A 26,354-nucleotide genomic window follows, 5' to 3' on the forward strand; every position below is an offset into this window, starting at 1 on the left:
TGAGATTAAACAATCAAAACCAATACTTTTTACTAACTCATTATAATTCGACTATAGAACGGCAGCAATATTAACTCAGTCTCTGTGGATACGATATATTAGAAAATATTTACCCAAAATACTTTCAACAGGATGCTGTGCTAGAGAATTAGAACTCTTTTGAATAATTGCCGAGATGATGAGCATGTTATTGTGGTTGTACGTGGTTGACGAGTATGTATTCGGCGAAGTTAAGACCATGAGTTGATACTATATGATGCTATAATAATTTTGTGCTGTTGTAAGGTGTTATTGTAGATTTCCAGATATAATGAGGAATTATACTCTATGAAGGACGAAGTTGATTTAATTCTTAGAGAAGAGCGGAACTCAGTTTGAGCTATTTTGTAAGCAATGGTATATTGAGGCTGATGAGTGTGATTATAACTACTTGTGTGTACTCGTTCCGATGGTTGGAATGTTTTAATAGATGAAGTAAATCTGGAATTTGTTTTTGAGTGCGTGTAAGTATTTCTAAGTGGTAAATTAGTACTATGTATGGTAAAGGAGGATTTTAAACGAATGAGTAAAGAGAGTCGGAATTGGGTAAAACTAAGAAACCTAATTGGTGATGATGATTGTAATGAGTAATCAGAATGGTGCAATACTTTCTGCTGTGTTAAACATGATGTGGTTTAATTGATGAATCGTTTCTAATAAGTCATGACAATTGACACATGTTTGGTTTAAATTAATTGTGGCACCCTTGATTATATGTTTTTACTCTGATTATTTTATAAATTGTCGCGGGATTTAGAAGGGTGTTACACACCATTTCAAAAATGCATATTTGAACGCATCAAATACTATTTTTTGACGAAGTTAAGTTGAGAGATGATTTTTTTAGATAAATTCGGAGACGTATCTCCGAAAATACACTTTGTTCCAATTTTCATCAATTTCTTAACAAAATTGGATAGATAGAAATTAAACTTTTCTTAAAATAGATTTTTTTTTATTTCTATAAATATTAATGTTATTTATTATTTATTATAATAATCATTATTTTCTATAATAATTATTTTCTTGACTAATATATAATTCACATAATAATTATAATTATAATTATTTTTTGACTAATATATAATTCATTTGTTATTATTTTCTATATTATTATATTAATATTTTAATATAAAACCAATGATCTAGATTTATATATTTTAATAATAAAATCATGTAAAATAAAATTAATTAAAATATACTACTAATAATTATTATTATGTAAATTATATATTAGTCAAAAAAATAATTATTATAAAAATAATAATAACTATAGTAAATAATAATAATATTTATATTTAAAAGAATAATAAAAAAATTCTATTTCAAGAATTTTTTATTTTTATTTATCCAATTTTGTTGAGAAATTGATAACAATTAGATATCTTTATTCAAAAAAATTTAAGAGATGTATAATAATTTTTTAAAGGGTAATGCTAACGAGTGCCCCAGGACACTGGTTAAGAGATTAAAAAGGTAAGTTGAACATTGTTTAATAAAGTAAAAAGATATGTTTTTACCTAAAATATATGTATTCAATGCATTGAAAACATAAATAGTTAACTTTTCTAAAGGATATTGTGTGTATTCAATGCATTGAATCTAGAATATTTTCTTTATTTGAAATGCTTAACCAATGTCCCGGGGGCGCTCATTAAAATTACCCTTTTTTAAAATAATATATTAATTAATTTCTTAAAACTATTATTAATTTCTCGATTTCATTTGATTAATTGATTTTCATTAATAAGAAAATTGATTTGTCGATTATTCTTACAAGATTCACATTTTGATTTTATTTAATTTTGTATCAAAAGCAATAAATACATATCAATTTATTCATTACATATATATAAATAAAATCTTAACTTTTTTAAATTTAATGATCTCGATATGATTGTTATTTAAATTGTATTAACACCAATAAATGAATTTTTTTTCAACTAACCATTTTTTTTTAATTTTAATAACAAACTAACCAACCTTCCACAATATTTTTTAAAATAACCCTGAGTTAAATCAAAAAAATTGGATTAAAGAGGAGGCGCCACTAGTAAGGGCGCCTCTTTTATTTTTTTTATCTCCTCATTAATTCATTTTTTTAAACATAGTTAGTTTGAAAGATATTTAGAAATATTGGTTAGTTTGGCATTAAAATTCAAAAAATAGTTACTAAAAAAAATTATCCAATAAATACATATTAATTAATTAATTATTTATATATAATCTTAATTTATTAAATTTAATTAGATTGATATGGTTGTTATTTAATTTTATATCAACACCAATAAATACATATCAATTTATTCTTTGTAATCGAATAAGATTATAAAACTATTTTATATTGTTAGTGTATATCCTCTAAACCCTCATTTCTTAAATATAAATATATAAATAAAATTTTAATTTATTAAATTTAATGATATTGATATGGTTCTCATTTAATTTTGTATCAACATACTTTTCAAATTATTCCTTATATATAAATAATATCTTAATTTATTAAATTTAATGTTATTGATATGGTTGTTATTTAATTTTGTATCCACACCTATAAATATTTGTGTTATATATTTAACCCTATTTTGTAAGTATCACTGTTTTTGGTTTCTCATCAATGGCGGATATACTAAGCGCTCTCCCGGACGAAGTTGTATGTCACATTCTCTCCTTTCTCCAAACCAAAGAAGCAGTTGCCACAAGCATTCTATCCAAAAGGTGGAACCATCTATGGCGTTCGGTTCTCGTTTTGAACTTCCCCGACACGATATTATATCACCAAGACGCCTATTTCCGCTTTACCGATATCATCTGCTCAGTCTTGGTATCCGTAACCCCCATCAAGGATTTCAAAATCTCTCTTATGTACAAATATAGTCAGGAAGATCTCACTCTTGACGTTCCCGGTTTTTACGATTGGATCGACTTTTTGGTAGAACGCGGTGTTGAGAAACTTGATCTCTATCTATGGCTAGGCATGCCGGGTGTGCCTGATTTGCCTGATACCATTCTTACATGCAAAACCCTTGTTTCTCTTAAACTTCGCTTTTTCAGTATCAACTTTACCTTTCCTTCTCTTCAACTCCCGTCTCTCAAAACCCTTGACTTAGAGTTTATATTTTGCCAAATAGATGAAAACTTTATGTTGCTTTTAGCAGGATGTCCAATTCTTGACAAATTAACCATATCTAAAATATGGGGCTTCCATTCTCAAAGCACTAACAAATGGGAAAAGTTTAGCTTAACTAACTTGACCCAAGCAAGTATTGATTCAACTTATTTTCACTTTCCATTGGAACCACTTCATAATGTTCACTCTCTTTCAATTTCAACGGCTAAGGTTTGATTATATATAATCTTTGTTTTATTATTTTTGCTTTAGGGAGAGTGTTACCATGATTTCTGACATTTTGCTTTCTTTCTATTCTAGATGGATTCCTATAATAATCATGTACTTCCTACCTTTCATAATTTGACCTCCCTGGATCTCAACTCCTTCAATTACCGTTGGCATTTTTTAATTCAACTTCTCAAACACTCTCCTAACCTTCAAACACTTAAGCTCAATGAGGTTTGCTCAGGTTCATATCTAAGTTATATTTTCTTAGCATACCTTTTATGTTTTATTCTGTTATTTGCATTATTAACAGGCGGCCTCAGATAAGGACATATGGACCAAAGACGAGGAAACATGGACTAGACAAGATGACAAAGAAAATTGGGTGGACCCTGATTGTGTTCCACAGTGCCTTTCATTACACCTTAAAACCTGCCATCTTTTGAGCTTCTTAGGTTTGCAAGGTGAGCTTTTGCTAGCAAAGTATATTTTGAAGAATTCAGTGGTTCTACAAACAATGAAAATCTGGAATGGTGGACAGCCTAAAATAAAAAGACTATTACTATCATGCCCAAGGGCTTCATCGACGTGTAAACTAACCGTATATCATGTTTTATGTAAGTTGTAGTTACTCTATTCTTCCTGTCATTTCGCAAGCTTTTACAATGCAACTGATAGATTAGCTGGGTTGAACTAGAACTTTGACATTTCATACTTTTAACAGTTTATCATGTTTATTTGATATTTCATACTTTTTTTTTATGGGCGTGAACACGTCCAATGCCTCTTGCTTCAATATTTTATGTCCTTTGTTCTATTTTACACATCTTTTTAGTTGAGCCTGTACATTAATAACTTCTATATCGGGTATGTGGTCATGTATTAAGTTTTACATTGAGTTCCAAGTTGTTATAGGATCACCTATCCAAGTCACCCTTATCTTATCATGTTTTTTTTCCTTTTCTCAATTCTGTGTCTAATAGATGACTTTCTAGTTATTGATCTTCAGTAGTCCCTTCACCTAACCAAAGTCAAGGTTTAGTCGTTGGATCCGGTTACAGATGACATGTCCCACTTAAGTTAGTTTTTCTTTTTTCTTATTTGGTAGTCCCGCTATCCAACTATCGCCATTGTTGATTCACTGCCCCGGTCACTCAACTTTGTTTGGATGCAGCGCCTGAAAGTTCTTTGTTACGTGTTTTCCTTTTGATGTTGCGTTCATCATTAAAGAGGCCAAACTCACAAAAGACCAACAAACCTCCACAAATTTTGAAATGCCAACATCCTCTTTCTCCTCCCATTGCTTATAGAGAGACACACTTGTTGATCTGCCTGGAGCACCAAAGCTATTAATAATATCTTTTATTAGATATCAAATAAACATAGAGATAGATGAAATCGTGTATTAAGTCTCTCAGCAACTCGCTAATATTGTTAAACATGTGGTGCACAATAAAGTTCAACAAGCCAAAAAGTGGGAGAATGACAAGCCAATTCTTATGACATTTCTTCAATTCAAAGAGTTGAAGGAAAACAAAACCAGTTGGATTAATTTCCAATAAAGTTCATTCGTACGTACAACATATAAAAAGATAAAGGAAAGCAACTAAAATAGTATAGCCAAAAGAAAAGCTAAGGCTTGCATTTCAAAGTCTTGATTAGAATCTCTCTGATCTGAACATGTGCACATCAGTTTTGAATTTGAGAGCCTGAGATGAAGAAAATCCAACACAAAACTGACCACTAAAATTTCTGATAATGACCTCCTATTGGTTACAATAATTTTCTAGTTCGTTTTGTATTTCAAGCCTTCTCTGTGGATCCAACGAAGCCGGAGTGTGCATGGCCATCTCCGGTAAAGATGTTGAGTTTTCCACAATGTATTTTACAAACTCTTTTTCATATTTTTCACCCATATAATTCATAACAGTACACTTTCTAAACTGCAAACAAAGACATTCAGGAACAACACATGGACAATACCATAAAATGTCTTCCGATATTAAAATCGGTGGCTTGCCAAGGAAAAATTCTTGAAGCTTGGGACAATTCTCAAACACACCAAATACCAATTTCCAATAAACACTTCTTCTTACATATACGACTTCAACACGAGTTAAATTGGCAAATACAGGAAGATCATCAAGAACAATCTGCGTGATTCAGAAGAAAAACTGTAAGATAAATAGGGCTATATAGTAAATGTATAAGCAAAAGATTGATCCATGCATATTTATAAATCTCTACACATTGCATATATAATAGAAATATGATAACATAAAAATACAAACCTCTTTTAAGAGAAAGAACTCAACACTAGAAAAGATGTCAAAAGGAATATTAAATTCATCTAAGTGTGAAATGCTTGCCCTGGCCAACTTGGATAAGCTTCTGCTTTTATATTCGATATCAGTATCCCAGCTCACCACTGATGATAAACTGATTCCTTCAAACTCCTCAAGATTTGGACAGCCGTTAAGTAATTTTGTAAGATAGAAGTCCAATGAAAACTCAACTCTATTCAAACGCAAGGTTTTAAGTGAGGGAAGGTCTACTTTACCAAAAGCATGCACACAAACAAATTTCAAATCAAGAACAACCAGAGTTCTTAAACTAAAAATGAAACCAAGTTGATAGAAAATCCAAGAGATGTGAATGTGAATGTGCTTCAATCCTTCTTTTGCTGCAGCAGTTATCCATGTATTAAAGTTGGCACTGTCTTCTTCTTCATAATCAAAATAATTAGAAGCCGACGCACATCTGAGGCGGATACTTCTGACGTGTTGCTGGTGCACACTTTGTACTGAAATGGACATCATCTTCCTTAAGAGAGATTTGGATTTGCCAAGTGATTGGTTCGTCAGGGGAAAAGGTTTCCCCATTTTATAATTGGTACCAAACTCCCTTACGTTCGATCAATGTTGTATAGTTTTGTTGAGCGTATTCTTGTTTCTGGGTCGGGTACCCCTTATACTCTATTATATTATTAATGTATATTGCTTATAAAAAAAATATTGGATTTGCCACTTTTTATGAAATGTACATCATCAAGGTCGAGATTGGGAAGTAAGAGCCATAATGGCTTCCATCTCTTGGAAAGAAAACTTGTGGTAAATGCATCTTCTGTTGGGAGAAATGTTAGAATGTGACAAATCACTTCATCTGGCAACAAGCTAAACCAGTCAGCCATCTTACAAGTATGCATTTGTTGATCTTTTTCTATATGGATACTTATAGTATTTTTACATGTCTATTGTTTTTCTCAAGTATTCTATCTCTTAGGATAGTATTAAAATACAAATCTCGAAAAAAAGTTATTGGAATACAATATTATCCTATTGGGCTCTTAGTTAAGTTATAATTGCTTTGGGCTCATATTGTTAAATGGGCTTTAGCAACTGTCGCGTGAAAAATCGGGATGAGACACCGGATGCCTTCTCTGGGCTCGGGCTCAAGAAAATGATTTTTTTTTTGTCACGACCAAACTTTTTATTGTTTCCAAAGTAGGAAAAGGAAAAAAGTTGCAATAACCTTAAAAGAGATGCAAAGCAAATAACACAAAATTGAAAGCAATGCAAAAGTGGGGGAGAGATCTTGGGTAAGAGGGTTGGTTATACGAAAGGAAGGTATTAGCACCCAACGTATCTATAGTACTATATAGGTTTCTTTGTTATGTTTGTCTGTGTATTTCATTCTATGCTATTGGGGAGGTTCTTTTGTGAGATAGGTGGGACCTAAGGTGTTTGTTTGATTATGCTCGCAAAGATTATCGCAATCTTCTGCATACATATCCCTTAGAGGGAATCAGAGCATCTGTAGCTCGGGGTCTACGGGTGCTAAGGTTTGAGTGGTTTGAGGGAGAAGTTTTGCTCGCCAAGGATACGACCTTGTGCCTACGTATTCTCAAAGGGATGTTGAGAAAGTCAGAGCAATCGTAGTTCCCACTGATGCTAGTGGAAGCAAAGGATAAGAGACAAATGTCACCTAAATGCTCGATGTATCTAATCTATATCATCACATACATCTGTTTGTTTTTTTTGTTTGAAATCTTTTCATTATAAGACCTGGGCTGTGCCACTTATGGTGCTTAGAATGATAAAGATGATTTTTGTTTAGCCAGCCTTGTTGCAAAAACAAGTTTGATTAGCCAGCCTTGTGGAAAAAACTTTTGATAAGTCAGCCTTGTGACAAAAAGTTTTGATTAATCAGCCAGCCTTGTGGCAAAAGTTTTGATAAGCCAGCCTTGTGGCAAAAACTTTGATTAATCAGCCAGCATTGTGGCAAAAGGTTTGATTGATTAGCCAGCCTTGTGGCAAAAAAATAAGTTTGATTGATTGATTGTGATGATATAGAAGAGATACTCCTATCATAGAGATGATATTTGTCTAATCTCCTAGGGTATTTGATTTGGATATTGGGGATGCTTATAAGAAGCCCGTGGGTCCTTGTACGAAGCCCAAGAGGAGGCTATCCGAGGGTCCTTGCATTGTAAGCCCAAGAGGAGGCTATGGGAGGGACAATCGAGGGTCCTTGCATTGTAAGTCCAAGAGGAGGCTATGGGAGGCACAGTCGTTTGTACAAAGCCCAAGAGGAGGCATGGTATAGTTGGTTTGAGCTCTTAGAGCGATTTCACCGGGAAACCATACTCTATGTCCTAACCTAAATTAGGGAGATTCTTTGCACGAAGCCCAATAGGAGGCTATGGGGAACCTAGTGTTGTACTAAGTTGAACAGGTATATATAACATGATCACAAATATGAACAAGTACGAACAAATATGAACAAATATAAACAAGTATGAACAGTTATATATGACAAGGTGTGTGTGTACAATGGAGTTTATGAAGGAAATATACCTGTAAGGATGATTAGTTTATGTACACGGGGCTCGGGACTTATACTCGGGGAGAGGCCCGTTGAGTTTATTCATGGCTATGTAAATGTATATTTACAAAAGGGCTTGGGACTTATACCTTGAAGGAGGCCCACGAAGATTTTGAAGAAAACCCTAATTTTTGATCTTGTTATTCGAGGGTTTAAATCAAATTGATCGCGGTATATAAAAAAAATTAGGCGTATATACAATGAAAAACCTAATTTTATACAAAGGAATGGGACTTATACCATAAGGGATGCCCATGTTTTATTTTATAAAACATGGTTGATTGTTTTGTTAAAAAGACACGAGGTTTCGTCGTTTTGAAGAACTTTGATCGTTTGTTGAAAAACAGTTTGAATTTTGACAAAAGTCAACTTAATCAAGATAAAAACAAATTTTATGCTTAATTAAGACCTAAGAGATTAGGGTTTGATCACAAAAATAATTACAAGTGATTAGGTTTTGAAAAATCAAATGAAAAAACAATATTTAAAGTATTAAAATACACTTAAAACAAGTCATTTTAAAACCTAATAAAAATATATTAAATAAATATTTTTTTGTGATTTTTTTGGATATTCATAAAATATATATGTTAAATGAGAAGTGTACAAAAAATGAAGTGAAAATGATGAATTTTGATTGGTTAAAATGATTGATGAAGTTGTGTAAAAAATGAAGAAAAATAGTGATAAAAAAGAAGGTTTGGCCTCACAACGGTTTGAACCCACGACCTGGAGGTTACTACTCAAAAGCTTAGCCAACTGGACCATGCGCGTGGTCTGTTTAACACTTGCAACGAATTAAATATATTTTGAATCAATTTCCAAACTTCAGTTTCAAAAATGTGGCGCCAAGAACACAGCCCCAATTTGAATTTGAATTTTCTTAAAACTGAATTGTTTTGATCAAGTGAATAGCCTATCTTGCTCGATTTTTCACAAGGAACACGATGGTACCATTTAATTTCATTTATTTTCACTCTAAGCTCATTGATTTTCTGGAAATCGTGAAGAACCCTAATATGACAAATCATTGTGAAATCGTGTATGATCATGATATGATGCAATTGATTGAGGGTTATCATTCAGTGATGGTGCAGAAACAAGATGGCAAAGCAATATTTCATTTATGATGCATGTATGATGGAGTTTGAAGTTCAAAGCACTTACCTTAAAAACTTGCAAAATTGGAGATTGAATTCGTGCCTGGAGGTGTTACAGATGTTGTTTCTTGATCTGGACAGCTTCAATGGACCTTATGGAAGGTGTCTGGATGCTTGGAATGGATCGAATTCATCTGGATCACTCCATGGAACCCGATCTGCAGTAGGACCAAGTGTGAATCGAGCTTGATGATTCTGAGGTTTCAGGTTGATGATGAGTGTTGGGATAGTTCATATATGGTATATGGGATGTGTTTGGATGATTAGCTTGGACATAAATGAGCTAGAATGAAAATTGGCATGATAAGGCTCATTATGTGCATATATGGAAGTGAGGTAGTGATTTTGAGGTTTAAGTGTTTTTGGGGTGTATGAGTGGATCAAACACATCCCATATGATGTTTATGAGTTGTTGGAACCACCATCTTGGCCAGAACTTCAATGGTTTAGAGGTTGAGATTTCTACCTCTTTGAAAACTATAGAAAACTTGCAATTCAAGAAAGAAGAGAAAACCTATGCTTTGGAGATTTTGGTGTGATTTTGAATGAAGAAATGACCTCTATTTATAGGCCAAGGATTCTGAACTCAAGACTATACAAGTTGATCTTTCTTTGGTGACTTGGCTTAAGAGATAAAATGGAATCTTTCACATTAAATGCAAATGGTTAAAATGACTAACCATGGTTAAAATCTTCCAAGCTTCTTATCTCTTTCTATTCTGATCACAAACCAGAAATATCTTCCAATTATTGCTTGTTTATGTCATTGCTTGCATCATAAGGTAAAATAGTTCATAACTTTGTGAAAAATGGCTTGTAATTTCAAGTGAAATGATCACTAATGACAAAATTCAAAACCATAGCTATGCTCCATATTTTTTTATGCTCTTGGACATTTTGGAAAGCTCTTGTTATGTACTTCAAAACCCTAGTTGAAAGTTTCTTCAAGATCTTTAAGGAAATGGGTGAAAAAGATCCATGAACTTTGAAGAAAATGAGGTTTTAAGTGAATTTTTCATAAGATACCAACTTTGAAGCTCCATATCTTTTAAATGGTTGATCTTATGGAAAAAAATTATATGTGACAAAGTTGTTCATTGGATCAAAATCTATAACTTTCATGTTGGAATTTTTTTTTCAGTTTGTAGGTGAAATTTTGAGATTTTCCTTCCAAAGTTTTGGAAAAAACCATTGAAAACACTTAGAAATTTTTCTAAGTATGAAAAGTCAAACTTTTGACTTTTTGATTCTTGATTGTTTTTCTTGATTTTACTTGATCAAATGACTTCAAATATCATATATTGATGATTCAAAACTTCAAAAGTCATGGTTGACCAAATTTTCCAAAAAGTCAATGGTGATCTTGTACTGTTGACTTTTTCAGGTAAACCGCGTTTCTGGAAATTTCAGATGAATCAAGCTATCCTCACCAAATGAATGGTATGAATGGATCACATTGAGGTATTGGAGGATATTGGGCCATGGTTTGAGTTGTGGCACCATGTCCTGATTAAAAAGTCAGTTGTTCAGATGAATTAGGTCAAAAACCCTAATTGTCGACCAGATGAAATTGATGACTGTGGATCTTGAATTGAGATACAATTTCCATTGGATATTGTCATAGGGATTATTTGAAGATGATTGAACACTTTGATTGATGCCCTGGAGCCTTTTAGGGTTTCCCAAATGTGATCCCTGATTTCAGTCCCTGATAGTTCAAAACCCTAGTCTGATGACTTGAAATTTCACTGTTGATCAATCCTTGTGTGAGAGATGTCTTGAGCCAATAGATTAGGTCAAGATGATGCATTTGAGGTCTTGAGGTTATGTCCCAAGCCATTAGATCAAATCCTGAGCAAAAGTCAGGAGTATGCTGTCTTCAATCAAAACCCTAATTTGGTTGATTCAAAGCCTTTGAGCTTGTTGAAATGAACCTTTGAGGACCAAATGTTGATTGTTAATGAAGATAGTTCATTTGAGATGAAGGGAGAACAAAACCCTAACTGGTTGTTGCTTGTACTGATGAGTGATTTCTTGATTAAACCCTGCTGAGCACAAGTAGAAACACAAGCTATGCAATTTGTTAGAGATGCAAATGATGCATATGCAGATGATATGAGGTGGTATCTTAGGTCAAAATTTGGGGTATGACAGCAACTTAGGTCCAATATATAAACACATGTACCCTAGCTCTTTCAATTCAATTTATACATTCAATTTTCTATTCTTGCCGCCAATGTCAATTCATCATCTTCTCCTAATTTGCATTTAAACTCTGTAATATGGTATCAGCAGATAAACCTCTATCATTCATTATTTCCTTTACTCACCTGCATATTCAATAGTTCATCTCTCCTTTCTTTCATCCTTTCCATGGCATCCGATGGGAGTGATTGTGATTCGATCCACACCACAAAACCAACTACTCATCAAGATCCATCCATGAACCCTAGAAACCCTTATTACCTTCATCCTGGAGAGAACCCTGGAGCTACCATTATCGCACCTCCTCTTGATGATAACAACTATCATAATTGGAGAAAGTCCATGAAACGTGCTCTCACATCCAAGAACAAGGTTTCCTTCATCCATGGAACGCTTCCCAGACCCTCTGAATCAGATAAGAACTTCGAGCTATGGGATCGCGCCAACAGCATGGTGCTCTCATGGATAAACATAACTCTCTCACCTCACATTACGCAGAGCACAATCTGTTTTGACTCTGCCTATGATCTTTGGGAGGATCTTCGCGAGCGATTCACCAAAGGAAATCATTTCAGATTCTCTGATCTCCTTCGCGATATCCACTCCATACAACAAGGTGATCGTTCTTTATCTAATTATTTCACTGATATGAAGATTCTTTGGGACGAATTGGAAGATTTGCGCCCTAATCCTTCATGTTCTTGCCCTATTCCTTGTACATGTGGCTTATCCAAGGCGATTCGTGATTTCAAATAAATGGAGTACGTCACATGTTTCTTGAAAGGTCTGAATGACAACTATCAAAATATCTGCACACAGATTCTACTACTAGATCCCCTTCCACCTATCAGTCGCGTATACTCATTGATTGCCCAACAACAGATCCCAACCACCTCCAACTCCACCATTCTATATGATAACAACAACAATTCCAAGGGCAGAGGTCGTGGCACGGGCAAGACTTCAATGGTGTGCACCAAATGTAGTAAAACCAACCACACTGTTGACACGTGTTATTTCAAACACGGCTTTCCACCAGGATACCGCAACAAGAACTCAAAGAACACAACAGAGCAGAAATCTCAACCTAACACGGAAACATTACCATCCATCTCCAAAGAAGATTATCAGCTTCTCCAACAATCAAAGAAGGAAGCTCCTAAAGATGACAAAGCTGTAATCTCAGGTATGAACCATACAGGTAGTACTTTATCTAATCCCTCTATCTGGATTTTAGACTCGGGCGCTTCTCATCATGTCTGCCCATTCATAACTTGTTTTTCTGACTTACATTGCATACAACCTGTACATATTAATCTTCCTAATGACACTCATATGACTGCTAATTTTTCTGGAACTGTGTATATCAACAAACATCTTAGACTTCAACATGTTTTCTACATACCACAGTTCAAATTTAGCCTCATTTCTATTTCCAAGCTTTGTCAAAACTCTGCATATAGTGTAGAATTCTTACACAATTCCTGTTCCATACAGGATGTGTCTACCAAGCAGAAGATTGGCCAAGTCACACCCCTTAACAGCCTTTATATTTTACATAGAACTCCTATACAGGAGGATAATACTGCCACCACTTGTAATAATGTCATTTCTGACACTAATGTGAATAGTAATCAGATTTCCTTATGGCATCATAGACTGGGACATCCCTCTCATGAAGTCTTATCTCACATGTTTAAATCTTTCCCTATCATTACTCCACAAAAACATTCCCCATGTCATACATGCCATCTCTCTAAACAAACTAAATTACCTTTTTCAACAAGTAACACAACCTCTAATAAACCTTCTGATTTGATTCACATGGATATTTGGGGCCCTATTAGTGTTCCCTCATTAGATGGTTTTAGATATTTCTTAACTGTTATTGATGATCATTCTAGGTATACCTGGACATTTCTTATGCATACTAAATCTGAAACAAGACAGCACATTCAAAACTTTCTTAATTTCTGTAAAACTCAGTTTTCCTGCAGTGTTAAAATCATAAGGTCTGATAATGGACCTGAATTCTTAATGACTTCTTACTATGCTGCTCTTGGCATTGTGCATCAAAGGAGTTGTGTTGAGACACCTCAACAAAACTCCATAGTAGAAAGAAAACATAGGCATTTACTTCAAGTCACTAGATCTTTACTTTTCCATTCAAACTTATCTAAGCCATTCTGGTCATTTGCATTATGCCATGCTTCATATTTGATTAATAGAATATGCAGTCCCTCTATACAACATAAAACTCCATATGAACTGCTATTCCAAACCCTTCCATCCTTTGACAATCTCAAAACATTTGGGTGTTTGGCATATGCCTCAACACTAACCAGAGACAGGGATAAACTAGATCCCAAAGCTGCCCAGTGTATTTTTTTGGGATATACTTTAAGCATTAAGGGATACTTGCTATTCAACCTACAAAACAGATCCTTACTTACCTCTAGAAACTGCATATTTTATGAAACACATTTTCCCTTCAAACCACCACATTCTCAGACCTTAACACCCCATCCTGAAGATTCTAACACACCTTTCTTTTTTGACTTAGAACACAATTCATATATTAATCCCAGTAACTTTAGTTCCACAACTCAACATGATAACATCACCATCACACCTACTAATAATTCACCCATACAACCTGGACCTGGCAACCCTACTACTGAGGCCATTACAAATACACAACCTCAGGAACCCACCATCATCCCTGATAACCAAGTTGACCCTAATTCTAATGACCAAACCCATCCTACTACTAATGTTAGACACTCCATTAGAACCAAATCAGCCCCTGCATACTTAAAAGATTTCATATGTCATGTTTCACATTCATCCCCATTATATGATATATCTAAACACATATCCTATCAGCATCTTGCATCTGCACATCATGCATACATAGCTGCTATTACAACTAATTCTGATCCTACCACTTACAAGCAAGCCAGTGTCCATCCTTACTGGATTCAGGCAATGGCTGATGAAATTCAAGCTTTGACACTTAATAAAACATGGATCATCACCACTCTGCCCCCAGGTAAGAAAACAATCGGCTTTAAGTGGGTTTTCAAAACTAAATATAACTCTGATGGCTCTTTAGACAGGCACAAGGGCAGACTTGTTGCCCAAGGCTTCAAACAAATTGAAGGTATCGATTTTTTTAACACCTTTTCTCCTGTAGCAAAATTAACAACTGTAAGAATTCTCCTTGCTCTTGCTTCTTCATTAAATCTTCTCCTATTTCAAATGGATGTACACAATGCTTTTCTACATGGTGACTTGGATGAAGAAGTATACATGACCTTGCCAAAAGGGATGACTACTTCTTCACCAAATCAAGTTTGTAGACTTCTGAAATTACTCTATGGATTAAAACAATCCAGCAGGCAGTGGTTTGAGAAGTTATCTACAGTTCTTCTCAACAATAACTACAAACAATGTGCTTGTGATCATTCATTATTCATTTATAATTCTGCAAACTCTTTTACATTTCTTCTAATTTATGTTGATGATCTGTTGATTACAGGAAATGACATTAAAACCATCAACAACACAAAACAAATTCTGCATAAACACTTCCATTTGAAGGATCTTGGACCATTGAAGTATTTTTTAGGCATTGAAGTTGCAAGGAACACAACAGGCATCAACATCAATCAAAGGAAATATACCCTCGATTTACTCTCCTCAGCTGGCCTTCTTGCTTGCAAACCGGCTAAAACTCCTATGGCTCGCGACACAAGACTCTCAGCAACCAAAGGAAAGACTATGACTGATCCAACCAAATTTAGACGCCTCGGGGGACAACTTATATATCTTCTCAATACGCGTCCAGATATTGCATATGTTGTACAACAACTTAGTCAACATATGCAAACTCCAACAGACATCCATTATGAGGATGCCTTGCGTGTTTTACGTTATCTTAAAAGTACACCTGCACAGGGCATTTTCTTTCCCAGCACATAACAACTTCAAATCAAAGCTTTCTCCAACTCTGACTGGGCAACTTGCCCCGACACTAGAAGATCAATCACAGGATACTGCATCTACTTAGGACAATCGCTCGTCTCATGGAAATCGAAGAAACAACCAACATTTTCACGAGGCTCAACAGAAGCTGAATATAGATCAATGGCAACAACTGTCTGCGAAATTCAATGGATCACGAACTACTTCAGGAGCTCAAGATACCTCTTCGAACACCTGCCAACTTGTATTGTGACAATGCTTCGGCTCGACACATTGCAAGCAATTCCTCCTTTCATGAACGTACAAAGCACATCGACCTCGACTGTCATCTTGTAAGGGAAAAGCTGCAACAGCGTCTGTTTCATCTACTTCCCGTAACTTCACAACAACAACTTGCAGATGTATTCACAAAACCTTTGGACACAACACCTTTTATTGAAAATATTTCTAAGCTAGGACTTCATTCAATATATTCCTAGCTTATGGGGGGCTATTGGATTACAATATTATCCTATTGGGCTCTTAGTTAAGTTATAATTGCTTTGGGCTCATATTGTTAAATGGGCTTTAGCAACTTAGGTCCAATATATAAACACATGTACCCTAGCTCTTTCAATTCAATTTATACATTCAATTTTCTATTCTTGCCGCCAATGTCAATTCATCATCTTCTCCAAATTTGCATTTAAACTCTGTAATAAAAGTAAAGACTCAATATCCAAAGCTTGAGTCTTGAAAGGTTTAGACTTTTCAATATCTATTTCATTTTTTAATTTTCTAACTTTGAAAATTGTTATGCATTTAATTTCTTATAAAATTAAAAAAAAAAACCAAAAAATTTAGTTTGTATTTGATAATTCCTAAACATGTGGCTTAGGACTTAGGTTAACAAGACTTTTATTTATTTATATATTCAAACTAAGTTTGATTTGTTGTTTTAGTTAGGGGTGTTCATGGGTTGGGTAAACCCAATAAATCCAGTAAAACCCACTCAAACCGACTCAAAAAAGTGGGTTGAATCGGGTTATTGGGTGACCACGGTTTTCAAAAGTGAAAACTTATTCATAATAATTGGGTTATGGTTAAACCCACACCCAACCCACAAAATCCATGGATTATTGAGTGATTATATTTTTTTTTTCTTTTTTGTAATTTGACAAGTGATGACTTTAATATTTTTAATTTTGCTTGCTTTCAATTTCAATCTTTTGAACATCTTTTATTTAGTAAGTAATTATTTTAACTTATTTAGGATGCCACACTTTTATTATTTTGATGTTAATTCTAGTAAGTTGCAAGTATTTTATGCAATTCTAGATTTTACTACAATGTAACTTTGGTTTTTACAAATATATGTTTATGATAAATTTTATTGTACATTTAGACATTTGATATTAAACAAAATAGTAATATGTTAAACTATTTATTAAGAAAAAATGTGACATATCATTAATAATTATATAAAGAAAAAAATATTGAGTAACCCACTATCCAATCCAATCCAACACACAAATTTGTGGTTTTACCCAAACAAATTCAATGATATTGTGGGTGGTTATTTTCCCTCATCCAAACCAGTGTACCATGTATGGGTTGAGTTATGATTTTGGCTAAATTCAACCCAAACCGACCCATGTGCACCCCTAATTTTAGTAATATTTTGCATCTTACTAAAATATATACATTCTTTTATTTAAAACACTTTTTACTTTTTTTTTATCGTTATTATTTCATCATAACCCTTTAGTTGAGATTTAACTAATAGTTCTTAAAAGGAATTTGTCTCTTACTTATGCTTTTTTTAACTACTCCAATTAAAATTAAATATTAATATGAGAAATTGAACAACTAACTTACAAAAATACATAAAAAAGGAGGATTAAATATACTTTATTCCATGCAATGTCAGTTTTTGGTTTACTATCGTGTCATTTTTTTCCTTACAGTATTTCTTTTTTGGCTTATTAGTTAACAACTTAGAACATCTCTAATGGGAGAACTTATTTTTGGTTGCATGAACTATTTTTGTGGGGTCAATTGTCACATTGTATTTAAGCAACATCTAAGCAATTTAAACCAATTTCACTCCAATTGTAATTTGAATAAGCAATCTATATGTGGTTCAATCAATTTATTTTTGACCCCACCAATTATCAAGATTAATATTATTTAATGCTAAGCAACCTACTTTTTGTATTGCTTTATGATGTAACTTACACAAATATTTAAGCAACAGGGATGCCACATGTATCTACTTCAATGGTCAAAACTGCTAAGCTCCGGAACTTATGAATCCTAGTGTACATTAAGCAACCTCCATTAAAGATGCTCTTAGACACTTAATTTTCAGTTATGAAATTCTGGTATCAGACATGTGATGTCGAATGAGATGTCACGACACAAATATCTGTTGATAACAATTCATGGAATAAGATAGCAGCAGTAATAAAACTTAGTGCAGAAAGATAAATAACACAAGGAATTGTTTACCCAGTTCGGAACAGCCTTCCTACTCTGGGGGCTACCAAGCCAGGGATGAAATCAATATCTGATAGTATCAATTCAAAGCTAAACTCCCTCATTTACAACTCCTCACTTAATCACTACCTTTCTTATGACTTCTACCTAAGACTCACCTAGGTATGAGGCTCTCCTCAAATCCCTTCAATCAGAACACCCTATGACAAACTACATAAACAATAAACCGTGGAAGACACTATTCTAAAACACACTATTCTCAATGCTTAAAAGCTTATGAGAACGACACTACTCTCCTTGCTTAACAACTTTAGAGATTAAAACAGCATTCACCACCTATAGGTTAGTGAATGCACACATATGGAACTTACAACACAACTAACAATAAGGATTCTTATAACCCCAAAAACACAAATATCAGTTCCACTTTAAACTAGGTATAGGTCAGTCTATTTATAAAATTAGTATTGACTGAATTGGGCCTAAAATCGCAGCAAGGAGGCTGCTCAAAATCTGTTGCTTGATCTCCAAGAAAATAGGTTTTCCATCCAATCTTTCCTAAATTGTCTCCAATTATAGAGATTGTGAAAACCAACAAATATATCTAATTTATCTTTGATTGAGTCGATCTTGAATACACATAAGTTAACTGAATATTCTATAATATTCTGTAGCTAATAAATCACCTGATATATCTTGACAGATCAGCTTCAGCAAGCACGCCCCAGTAAACACGATATCATACCTGTGATGTTGTGACATCTTGTTCAACATGTTGAAAATTGAATGATATTCAAAATGTTTTTAGCTAGGTTAGTTTTACCAAAATGCATGTTAATCTTAGAGAAACTACAATCTCCCCCTTTGGCACATTTTGGCTAAAACAACCAAATAACCATTGCATCAAAAGAACAGCAGCAACGAAAAGCAGAAGCAAGGTAACAAATTAGAGTAACAGCTCCCCCTCAACATATGTTAGCTTACACAGCAAAGTATATCCTAACATAGTAGTAGTAGCAAGAAGATTCTCCCTCAAACATAAGCACCTCATGCAAACTCAATTACTACTCCCCCTTATTAGTTATAACACGATCATCATACTTCATACAACACTGACACGCGAGGCATAGACCTCCACAGAAAAATATTAGTTTTAAAATCTCAAAAGTATGTTCATGTTAAATAAAATATTTTTCGCTTTCCAACGGTCCAAACGGCGCGTCAAACGGACACCGAGTCAAAAGTTATTGATTTTCAAAGTTTTTCAAAAATGTCAGCTTCAGTAAGGTAATCGGTTACCTCAATCCTAGAAACCGGTTACACTACTTAACAGTAGTCAAACCACTCAAAAATGTTCAGTGGTAACCGGTTACCCAAATCATGGTAATAGGTTACTTCATTTAAAAACAGCCAAAATACTCAGTTTTCATGCAGGGTAACCGATTACCCCAAACCTAGTAACCAGTTACCTCTGTAGTAGAGGACAAAAATTATTAAATTTTCTGCTACGATACTGTTACATCGAAATCCCAAAATATCAATTTGTGACCAAGTCAAAAACAGTTCCAGCGCCAAATTTCAAACACATATTATACACTACATTCTCAAACAATTTACCACATCAATTTCATCGTTTTCTTTCACATATAGGGATTAATTTATGAGTAATCTACATCAAAGCCTAGAATGCAACAATTCCTACATACCCACAATTATACCACCTATTTTAGAGTCGGAACCCCACCTTTACCTTAGCAATTTTTCTTCAAAAATCTCTCTATCAATTGGTGTTCCTCTTTGCCCTAACTCTGCTTCCTTCTATTTTCACGTTCTCCTCAAACTTCTCTAATTTTCCTCTATTTTTCTAGTTTCTCTCTTTTTGTTAATCCTTCACTAATTCATTCCCTTTGTTGGGCTTAACACACACTCCCACTAATAAACATACTAACACATTTTTAGGCCCAATTAATTAAATATTCTTGTATTTCTCCACCACAACAAGTTAACTCTCTCATTTAATAAGATATTGGTCCCTCCTCTTTTAGTATAGAATACATTCAAATTGATTCTTTTATATTTTTATTATGATATTTGATAAAAACTTTTAGGGTTAAATACCTTTTACCCCCTGCCAAATAAGCGAGATTTGATTTTGCCCCCTTTAAAAAAAAATTTGTTGCGCAGACCTTACCAAATGCAGATTCCAACCATTTAAACCTTTTACCATGTTTTTACCTAGAACACCAGGTTACCATCCTACGTGTTTGTTACCAATTTATTTTTTTCTGAAACAAATGTCACGTTGGCACATCATCATTGTTTTCCCTCCTTCTTCCTTACAGACCATAAAAATCCCAAATTAAAAATTTGAACACTAGGGTTTGGCAAATCGTGTCCATCATCATCAAAGGCTGCGCAGTCTTCTTCTTCATCATCATCTTCTTTGTCGTCATCATCAGTAATAGGCATGGATCAAAGCTACAACAATGGAAGCAGCAACTCGCTTGAGATTTCGAGTGTTCCCCAGTGTGGTTGTCGTTTGCCAATGAAGATGTGGGTAGCAAATACACTGCAAAATAGAAATCGGAAGTTTTGGAAGTGTCGTTTGGCCGGGGTAATAATTCGCATGATTTATATATTTGGCTGGGTTAATTTTTCTCATGATATATATGCGAGGAATCATAATTTTTGTTGATGTTTGCAGGGTCTTAATTCTTGTGACTTGTTTTTATGGGACGATGAATTTGCCACAACCATGGGTGAAAGTGTTAGAACAAGATTTGTTCTGATCAATATTCTTAGTTTTGATGCTAACAAGGATATGAATTTTGTGTGAGATAATGTGGTACTCTAATACATTGCAATTTCCCTTTCAGGAAATATATAAAGAATATGCACAAATCAGCGCTCAGAAGCTTTGTCTCAGAAGGTTCAGCATGCAACATCAGAATATGGTCTGGCAAGACATCAGAAGATGGTCAAGGCAGAATCAGAACATGGGTCTATGGAAGCATCAGAAGAACTTGAGATCAGAAGCAGAAGCACTGAAGTTCTCATGGTATCACGCTCAGAAGCACTTCAAGGTCATAAGACAAGAAGATGCTATGCACCAAGCTGTTTGACTCTGATGATATTCAAATATTTTATTCAAACATCAGATCAAAAGAAAGTACAAGTGGCAGGCTACGCTGACTGACAAAAGGAACGTTGGAAGCTATTAAAGGCAACGTCAGTAGACACAGCGTGAACAAGGCTCGAGGTAGTTGACAAAAGCGTGAAACATTAAATGCAAAGCTGTACGGAATACGCAAAGCATTAAATGCGCTCAACGGTCATCTTCTCAAACGCCTATAAATATGAAGTTCTAATGAGAAGCAAGGTTGACGATTTGCTAACAATTAACTTGCTGAAACGCTGATCAAATTCAAAGCTCAGAAACTTCATCTTCATCAAAGCTCACTACATTGCTGTTGTAATATATTAGTGAGATTAAGCTTAAACGTTAAGAGAAATATCACTGTTGTGATTATAGCTTTTCAGAAGCATTTGTAATACTCTTAGAATTGATTACATTAATTTGTAAGTAACTAGAGTGATCAGTGTTGATCAGGATACTCTAGGAAGTCTTAGCTTGTGTCTAAGCAGTTGTAATTAGAGTGATCACGTGGTGGTCAGGATACTCTAAGAAAGTCTTAGCTTGTGTCTAAGCAATTGTTCCTGGAGTGATCAGGTTGTGATCAGGATACTCTAGAAGACTTAGTCGCGGACTAAGTGGAAAACCATTGTAATCTGTTGCGATTAGTGGATTAAATCCTCATGTGAGGTAAATCACTCCGTGGGGGTGGACTGGAGTAGTTTAGTTAACAACGAACCAGGATAAAAATAACTGTGCATATTGTTTTTATCGTTCAAGTTTTTAGACTACACTTATTCAAACCCCCCCTTTCTAAGTGTTTTTCTATCCTTCAATTGGTATCAGAGCGCCGGTTCTAAGGTGCAAGCACTTAACCGTGTTTAGAAAAGATTCAGGAAGAGAAAAACGCTTCAGTAAAAGATGGCTGGTGAAGATCCAACAAATCCAGCTGCATCTACATCTGGCTCTGCTGAGCAATACAATGGTAACAATGGTTATACTAGACCACCAATATTCGATGGTGAAAACTTTGAATATTAGAAAGATAAACTGGAAAGTTACTTTCTTGGTCTGGATGCTGATCTATGGGATCTTCTGTTGGATGGTTACAAACATCCTGTTAAAGCTACTGGTGTAAGGCTCGCGAGAAGCGAAATGACTGATGATCAAAAGAAAGAATTCAAGAATCATCACAAATGCAAGACTGTTTTGCTGAATGCTATCTCTCATGCTGAGTATGAGAAGATATCTAACAGGGAAATGGCCCATGACATATATGAGTCCTTGAAGATGACTCATGAAGGAAATTCTCAAGTCAAGGAGACCAAAGCTCTTGCACTAATCCAGAAGTATGGAGCCTTCAAGATGGAGGATGATGAAGACATTGAAAAGATGTTTTCAAGATTTCAAACTCTGACTGCTGGATTGAGAGTTCTGGATAAAGGCTACACCAAGGCTGATCATGTAAAGAAGATTATCAGAAGCCTACCCAGAAGATGGGGTCCAATGGTGACTGCATTCAAGATTGCCAAGAATCTGAATGAAGTTTCTTTGGAAGAGCTTATCAGTGCCTTGAGAAGCCATGAAATTGAGCTGGACGCAAACGAGCCTCAGAAGAAAGGTAAGTCTATTGCATTAAAATCTAATATTAAAAAATGCACTAACGCTTTTCAGGCTAGAGAAGAAGATCCTGAAGAATCAGAATCTGAAGAAGAAGATGAACTGTCCATGATCTCCAGAAGGGTGAACCAACTCTGGAAGAGCAAGCAAAGGAAGTTCAGAGGCTTCAGAAGTTCAAAGAGATTTGAACATGGAGAATCTTCTGGTGACAGAAGATCTGACAAGAAGAAGGCTGTCTGCTATGAGTGCAATGAGCCTGGACATTACAAGAATGAGTGTCCAAAACTTCAGAAGGAGAATCCCAAGAAGAAGTTTCATAAGAAGAAAGGTCTTATGGCAACATGGGATGATTCTGAATCAGAATCAGGATCAAACTCTGAAGGAGAGCAGGCAGACTTTGCGCTGATGGCTACAGAAGATGATGGATCAGAATCTACATCAGAATCAGATTCTGAAGAGGTATTTTCTGAACTATCTAGAGAAGAGTTAGTTTCCAGTCTAACAGAGCTTCTTGAATTAAAAGCTCATCTTAGTATCAAATACAAAAAGCTGAAAAAGCAATTTGAATTTGAAACTAAGAAGCTTGAGTTGGAAAATTCTGAATTAAAAGAAAAAGTTTTAAAATTATCCAATAATGTTGGATCCCCTTCTGATTCAGAAAAATCCACTCCCAGTCTGAATCATATTTTGAAAGAATATGATTTAAGTTTCAGGAAGTTCTTATCTAGAAGTATTGGCAGAAGTCAGCTAGCTTCTATGATATATGCTGTGTCTGGAAACAAGAGAGTTGGCATTGGTTATGAGGGTGAAACCCCATACAAACTTGAACCTGTAGATGATATGAAAATCTCATACAAGCCATTGTATGATCAGTTCAAGTATGGCCACTCACATGATATTAGGCACACATCACATGCTCAAAGCTTTCACATAACACACACCAAGAAGCATGTGACACAACATAAGAAATATCATGGAACTCAGAACAAGAAATATCATGCTGTTCCTCCTGTTAAATATTTTGCCAAACCCAAGTTCAATCAGAACTTGAGGAGAACTAACAAGAAAGGACCCAAGAAATTGTGGGTACCTAAGGAAAAGATTATTCCTATTGCAGATATCCTTGGCGGCAAAGAGGACAAAAAGCAAAATGTCATGGTACCTGGACTCTGGGTGCTCGCGACACATGACGGGAAGAAGGTCTACATTCCAAGACCTGGTGCTTAAACCAGGTGGAGAAGTCAAGTTTGGAGGAGATCAGAAGGGCAAAATCATTGGCTCTGGAACCATAAGTCTTGGTAACTCTCCTTCCATAACTAATGTACTTCTTGTAGAAGGATTAGCGCATAACTTATTGTCCATAAGTCAATTAAGTGACAATGGTTATGATATAATTTTCAATCAAAAGTCTTGCAAGGCTGTAAGTCAGAAGGATGGCTCAATCCTATTTACAGGCAAGAGGAAGAACAACATTTATAAGATTGATCTTTCTGATCTAGAGAAGCAGAAGGTGACTTGTCTTATGTCTGTTTCTGAAGAGCAATGGGTCTGCCACAGAAGATTAGGTCATGCTAGTTTGAGAAAGATTTCTCAGATTAACAAACTAAATCTGGTCAGAGGACTCCCAAATCTGAAATTCAAATCAGATGCTCTTTGTGAAGCATGTTAGAAGGGCAAGTTCTCCAGACCTGCATTCAAGTCTAAGAATGTTGTTTCTACCTCAAGGCCGTTAGAACTCTTGCACATTGATCTGTTTGGCCCAGTCAAAACAGCATCTGTCAGAGGGAAGAAATATGGATTAGTCATCGTTGATGATTATAGCCGCTGGACATGGGTAAAGTTCTTGAAACACAAGGATGAGTCTCATTCAGTGTTCTTTGAATTCTGCACTCAGATTCAATCTGAGAAAGAGTGTAAAATCATAAAGGTCAGAAGTGATCATGGTGGCGAATTTGAGAACAGATTCTTTGAGGAGTTCTTCAAAGAAAATGGTATTGCCCATGATTTCTCTTGCCCCAGAACTCCACAGCAAAATGGAGTTGTAGAGCGAAAGAATAGGACTCTACAAGAAATGGCCAGAACCATGATCAATGAAACCAATATGGCTAAGCATTTCTGGGCAGAAGCAATTAACACTGCATGCTATATTCAGAATAGAATCTCTATTAGACCTATTCTAAATAAGACTTCTTATGAATTGTGGAAGAACAGAAAGCCCAACATTTCATATTTCCATCCTTTTGGATGTGTATGTTTTATTCTGAATACTAAAGATCATCTTGGTAAGTTTGATTCTAAAGCACAAAAGTGTTTCCTTCTTGGATATTCTGAACGCTCTAAAGGCTTCAGAGTATACAATACTGAAACATTGATTGTAGAAGAATCAATCAATATCAGGTTTGATGATAAGCTTGGTCTTGAAAAACCAAAGCAGTTTGAGAATTTTGCAGATTTTGATATTGATATATCAGAAGCAGTAGAACCAAGAAGCAAAGCTGCAGAAGCTGGCAGTCTCAGAAGCAATGGATCAGAAGATCAAGTTGCTGCATCTTTAGAGAATCTCAGGATTTCTGAAGAACCAACAATCAGAAGATCACCTAGACTTGCTTCAGATCATTCAGAAGATGTGATTCTTGGGAAGAAAGATGATCCTATCAGAACAAGATCATTTCTTAAGAATGACAATCAGAAGCAGTGATCAGAATCAGAAGGCGTAAAGTCTATTGAATATGTTACAGCTGTCATCTATTATCTGATGGTAAACACGTGTCTGTGCAGTTAGTACGAAGCGTGCAGTTGAAAAGACGCCGACCTAGGTAACTATGTTAAATCATTTCATTTACCATGTTCTCTCTCCTAATGTCATTTCTCATTAAATGCATATTGATTTCTTTATTTTCAAATCTTTTAAATAACCCGCTTCATCTTCATTCCCTCTTTTTCTCTTTTTCTCTCTCTCTTGTGCATCCCCTTCGTTTTTGATTTGATCTCAAAGCATCATCATCATGAACTCATCTTCCTGTTCATCGAACTCAAAAGAAAAGCTCACCTCTACACAAATCCTTCTAAGCAAATATGAGTATGCTCCATTGAAAACATGCTTAATACCCACGAAAGAACTGGAAGTTCTATGTGAATCTGTTGTGGACATCAACAACCTAAAAGCAAATGGCTTTAAGTGTGATGCAAGAATATTTGAGCAAGGATGGTCTAAGTATCTTGATAGATTGGTTGGTCCAATTTATCCTGAACTTGTGAAGGATTTCTGGGTACATGCAACGGTTACCCCAACTGCCATCATTTCATTCGTGCTAGGGCATGAAGTGGTTATCACTGAAAAGCTCATCAAGAAGCTGTATAATCTGAATGATGAAGAAGGCTGGACTGGTTTTCGACATGCATCAGTTGATTGGTCTAAAGTTGAACAACAAATCTCTCAGACTTTTGGAATTTACTCTAATAACACAGGCACCTTAAGGCCATTTTATAAAGTATGGGCTGAGATTATTCT

General features: G+C 35.0%; 2 protein-coding genes across 2 annotated transcripts; one reads left to right on the forward strand and one right to left on the reverse strand.

Moving 5' to 3' along the window:
* The first annotated feature begins 2,642 nt into the window (after positions 1-2,642).
* Positions 2,643-5,581, forward strand: LOC131626236 (F-box/LRR-repeat protein At4g14103-like). Its single transcript, XM_058897073.1, has 3 exons — positions 2,643-3,379; positions 3,470-3,610; positions 3,690-5,581. Exons 1-3 carry the CDS (start codon positions 2,657-2,659, stop codon positions 4,002-4,004), a joined length of 1,179 nt encoding a protein of 392 aa, XP_058753056.1. The 5' UTR covers positions 2,643-2,656; the 3' UTR covers positions 4,005-5,581.
* LOC131626245 (putative FBD-associated F-box protein At5g53635) lies at positions 5,143-6,258 on the reverse strand. The gene is made up of 2 exons (XM_058897083.1): positions 5,668-6,258; positions 5,143-5,529 (listed from the first exon to the last, which is right to left on the reverse strand). The coding sequence occupies exons 1-2, from the start codon at positions 6,256-6,258 to the stop codon at positions 5,143-5,145; spliced, it is 978 nt and encodes a 325-aa protein (XP_058753066.1).
* Positions 6,259-26,354: the final 20,096 nt, after the last annotated feature.

Source organism: Vicia villosa, unplaced genomic scaffold, assembly GCF_029867415.1.
Source record: "Vicia villosa cultivar HV-30 ecotype Madison, WI unplaced genomic scaffold, Vvil1.0 ctg.000278F_1_1, whole genome shotgun sequence".
Taxonomy (NCBI): domain Eukaryota; kingdom Viridiplantae; phylum Streptophyta; class Magnoliopsida; order Fabales; family Fabaceae; genus Vicia; species Vicia villosa.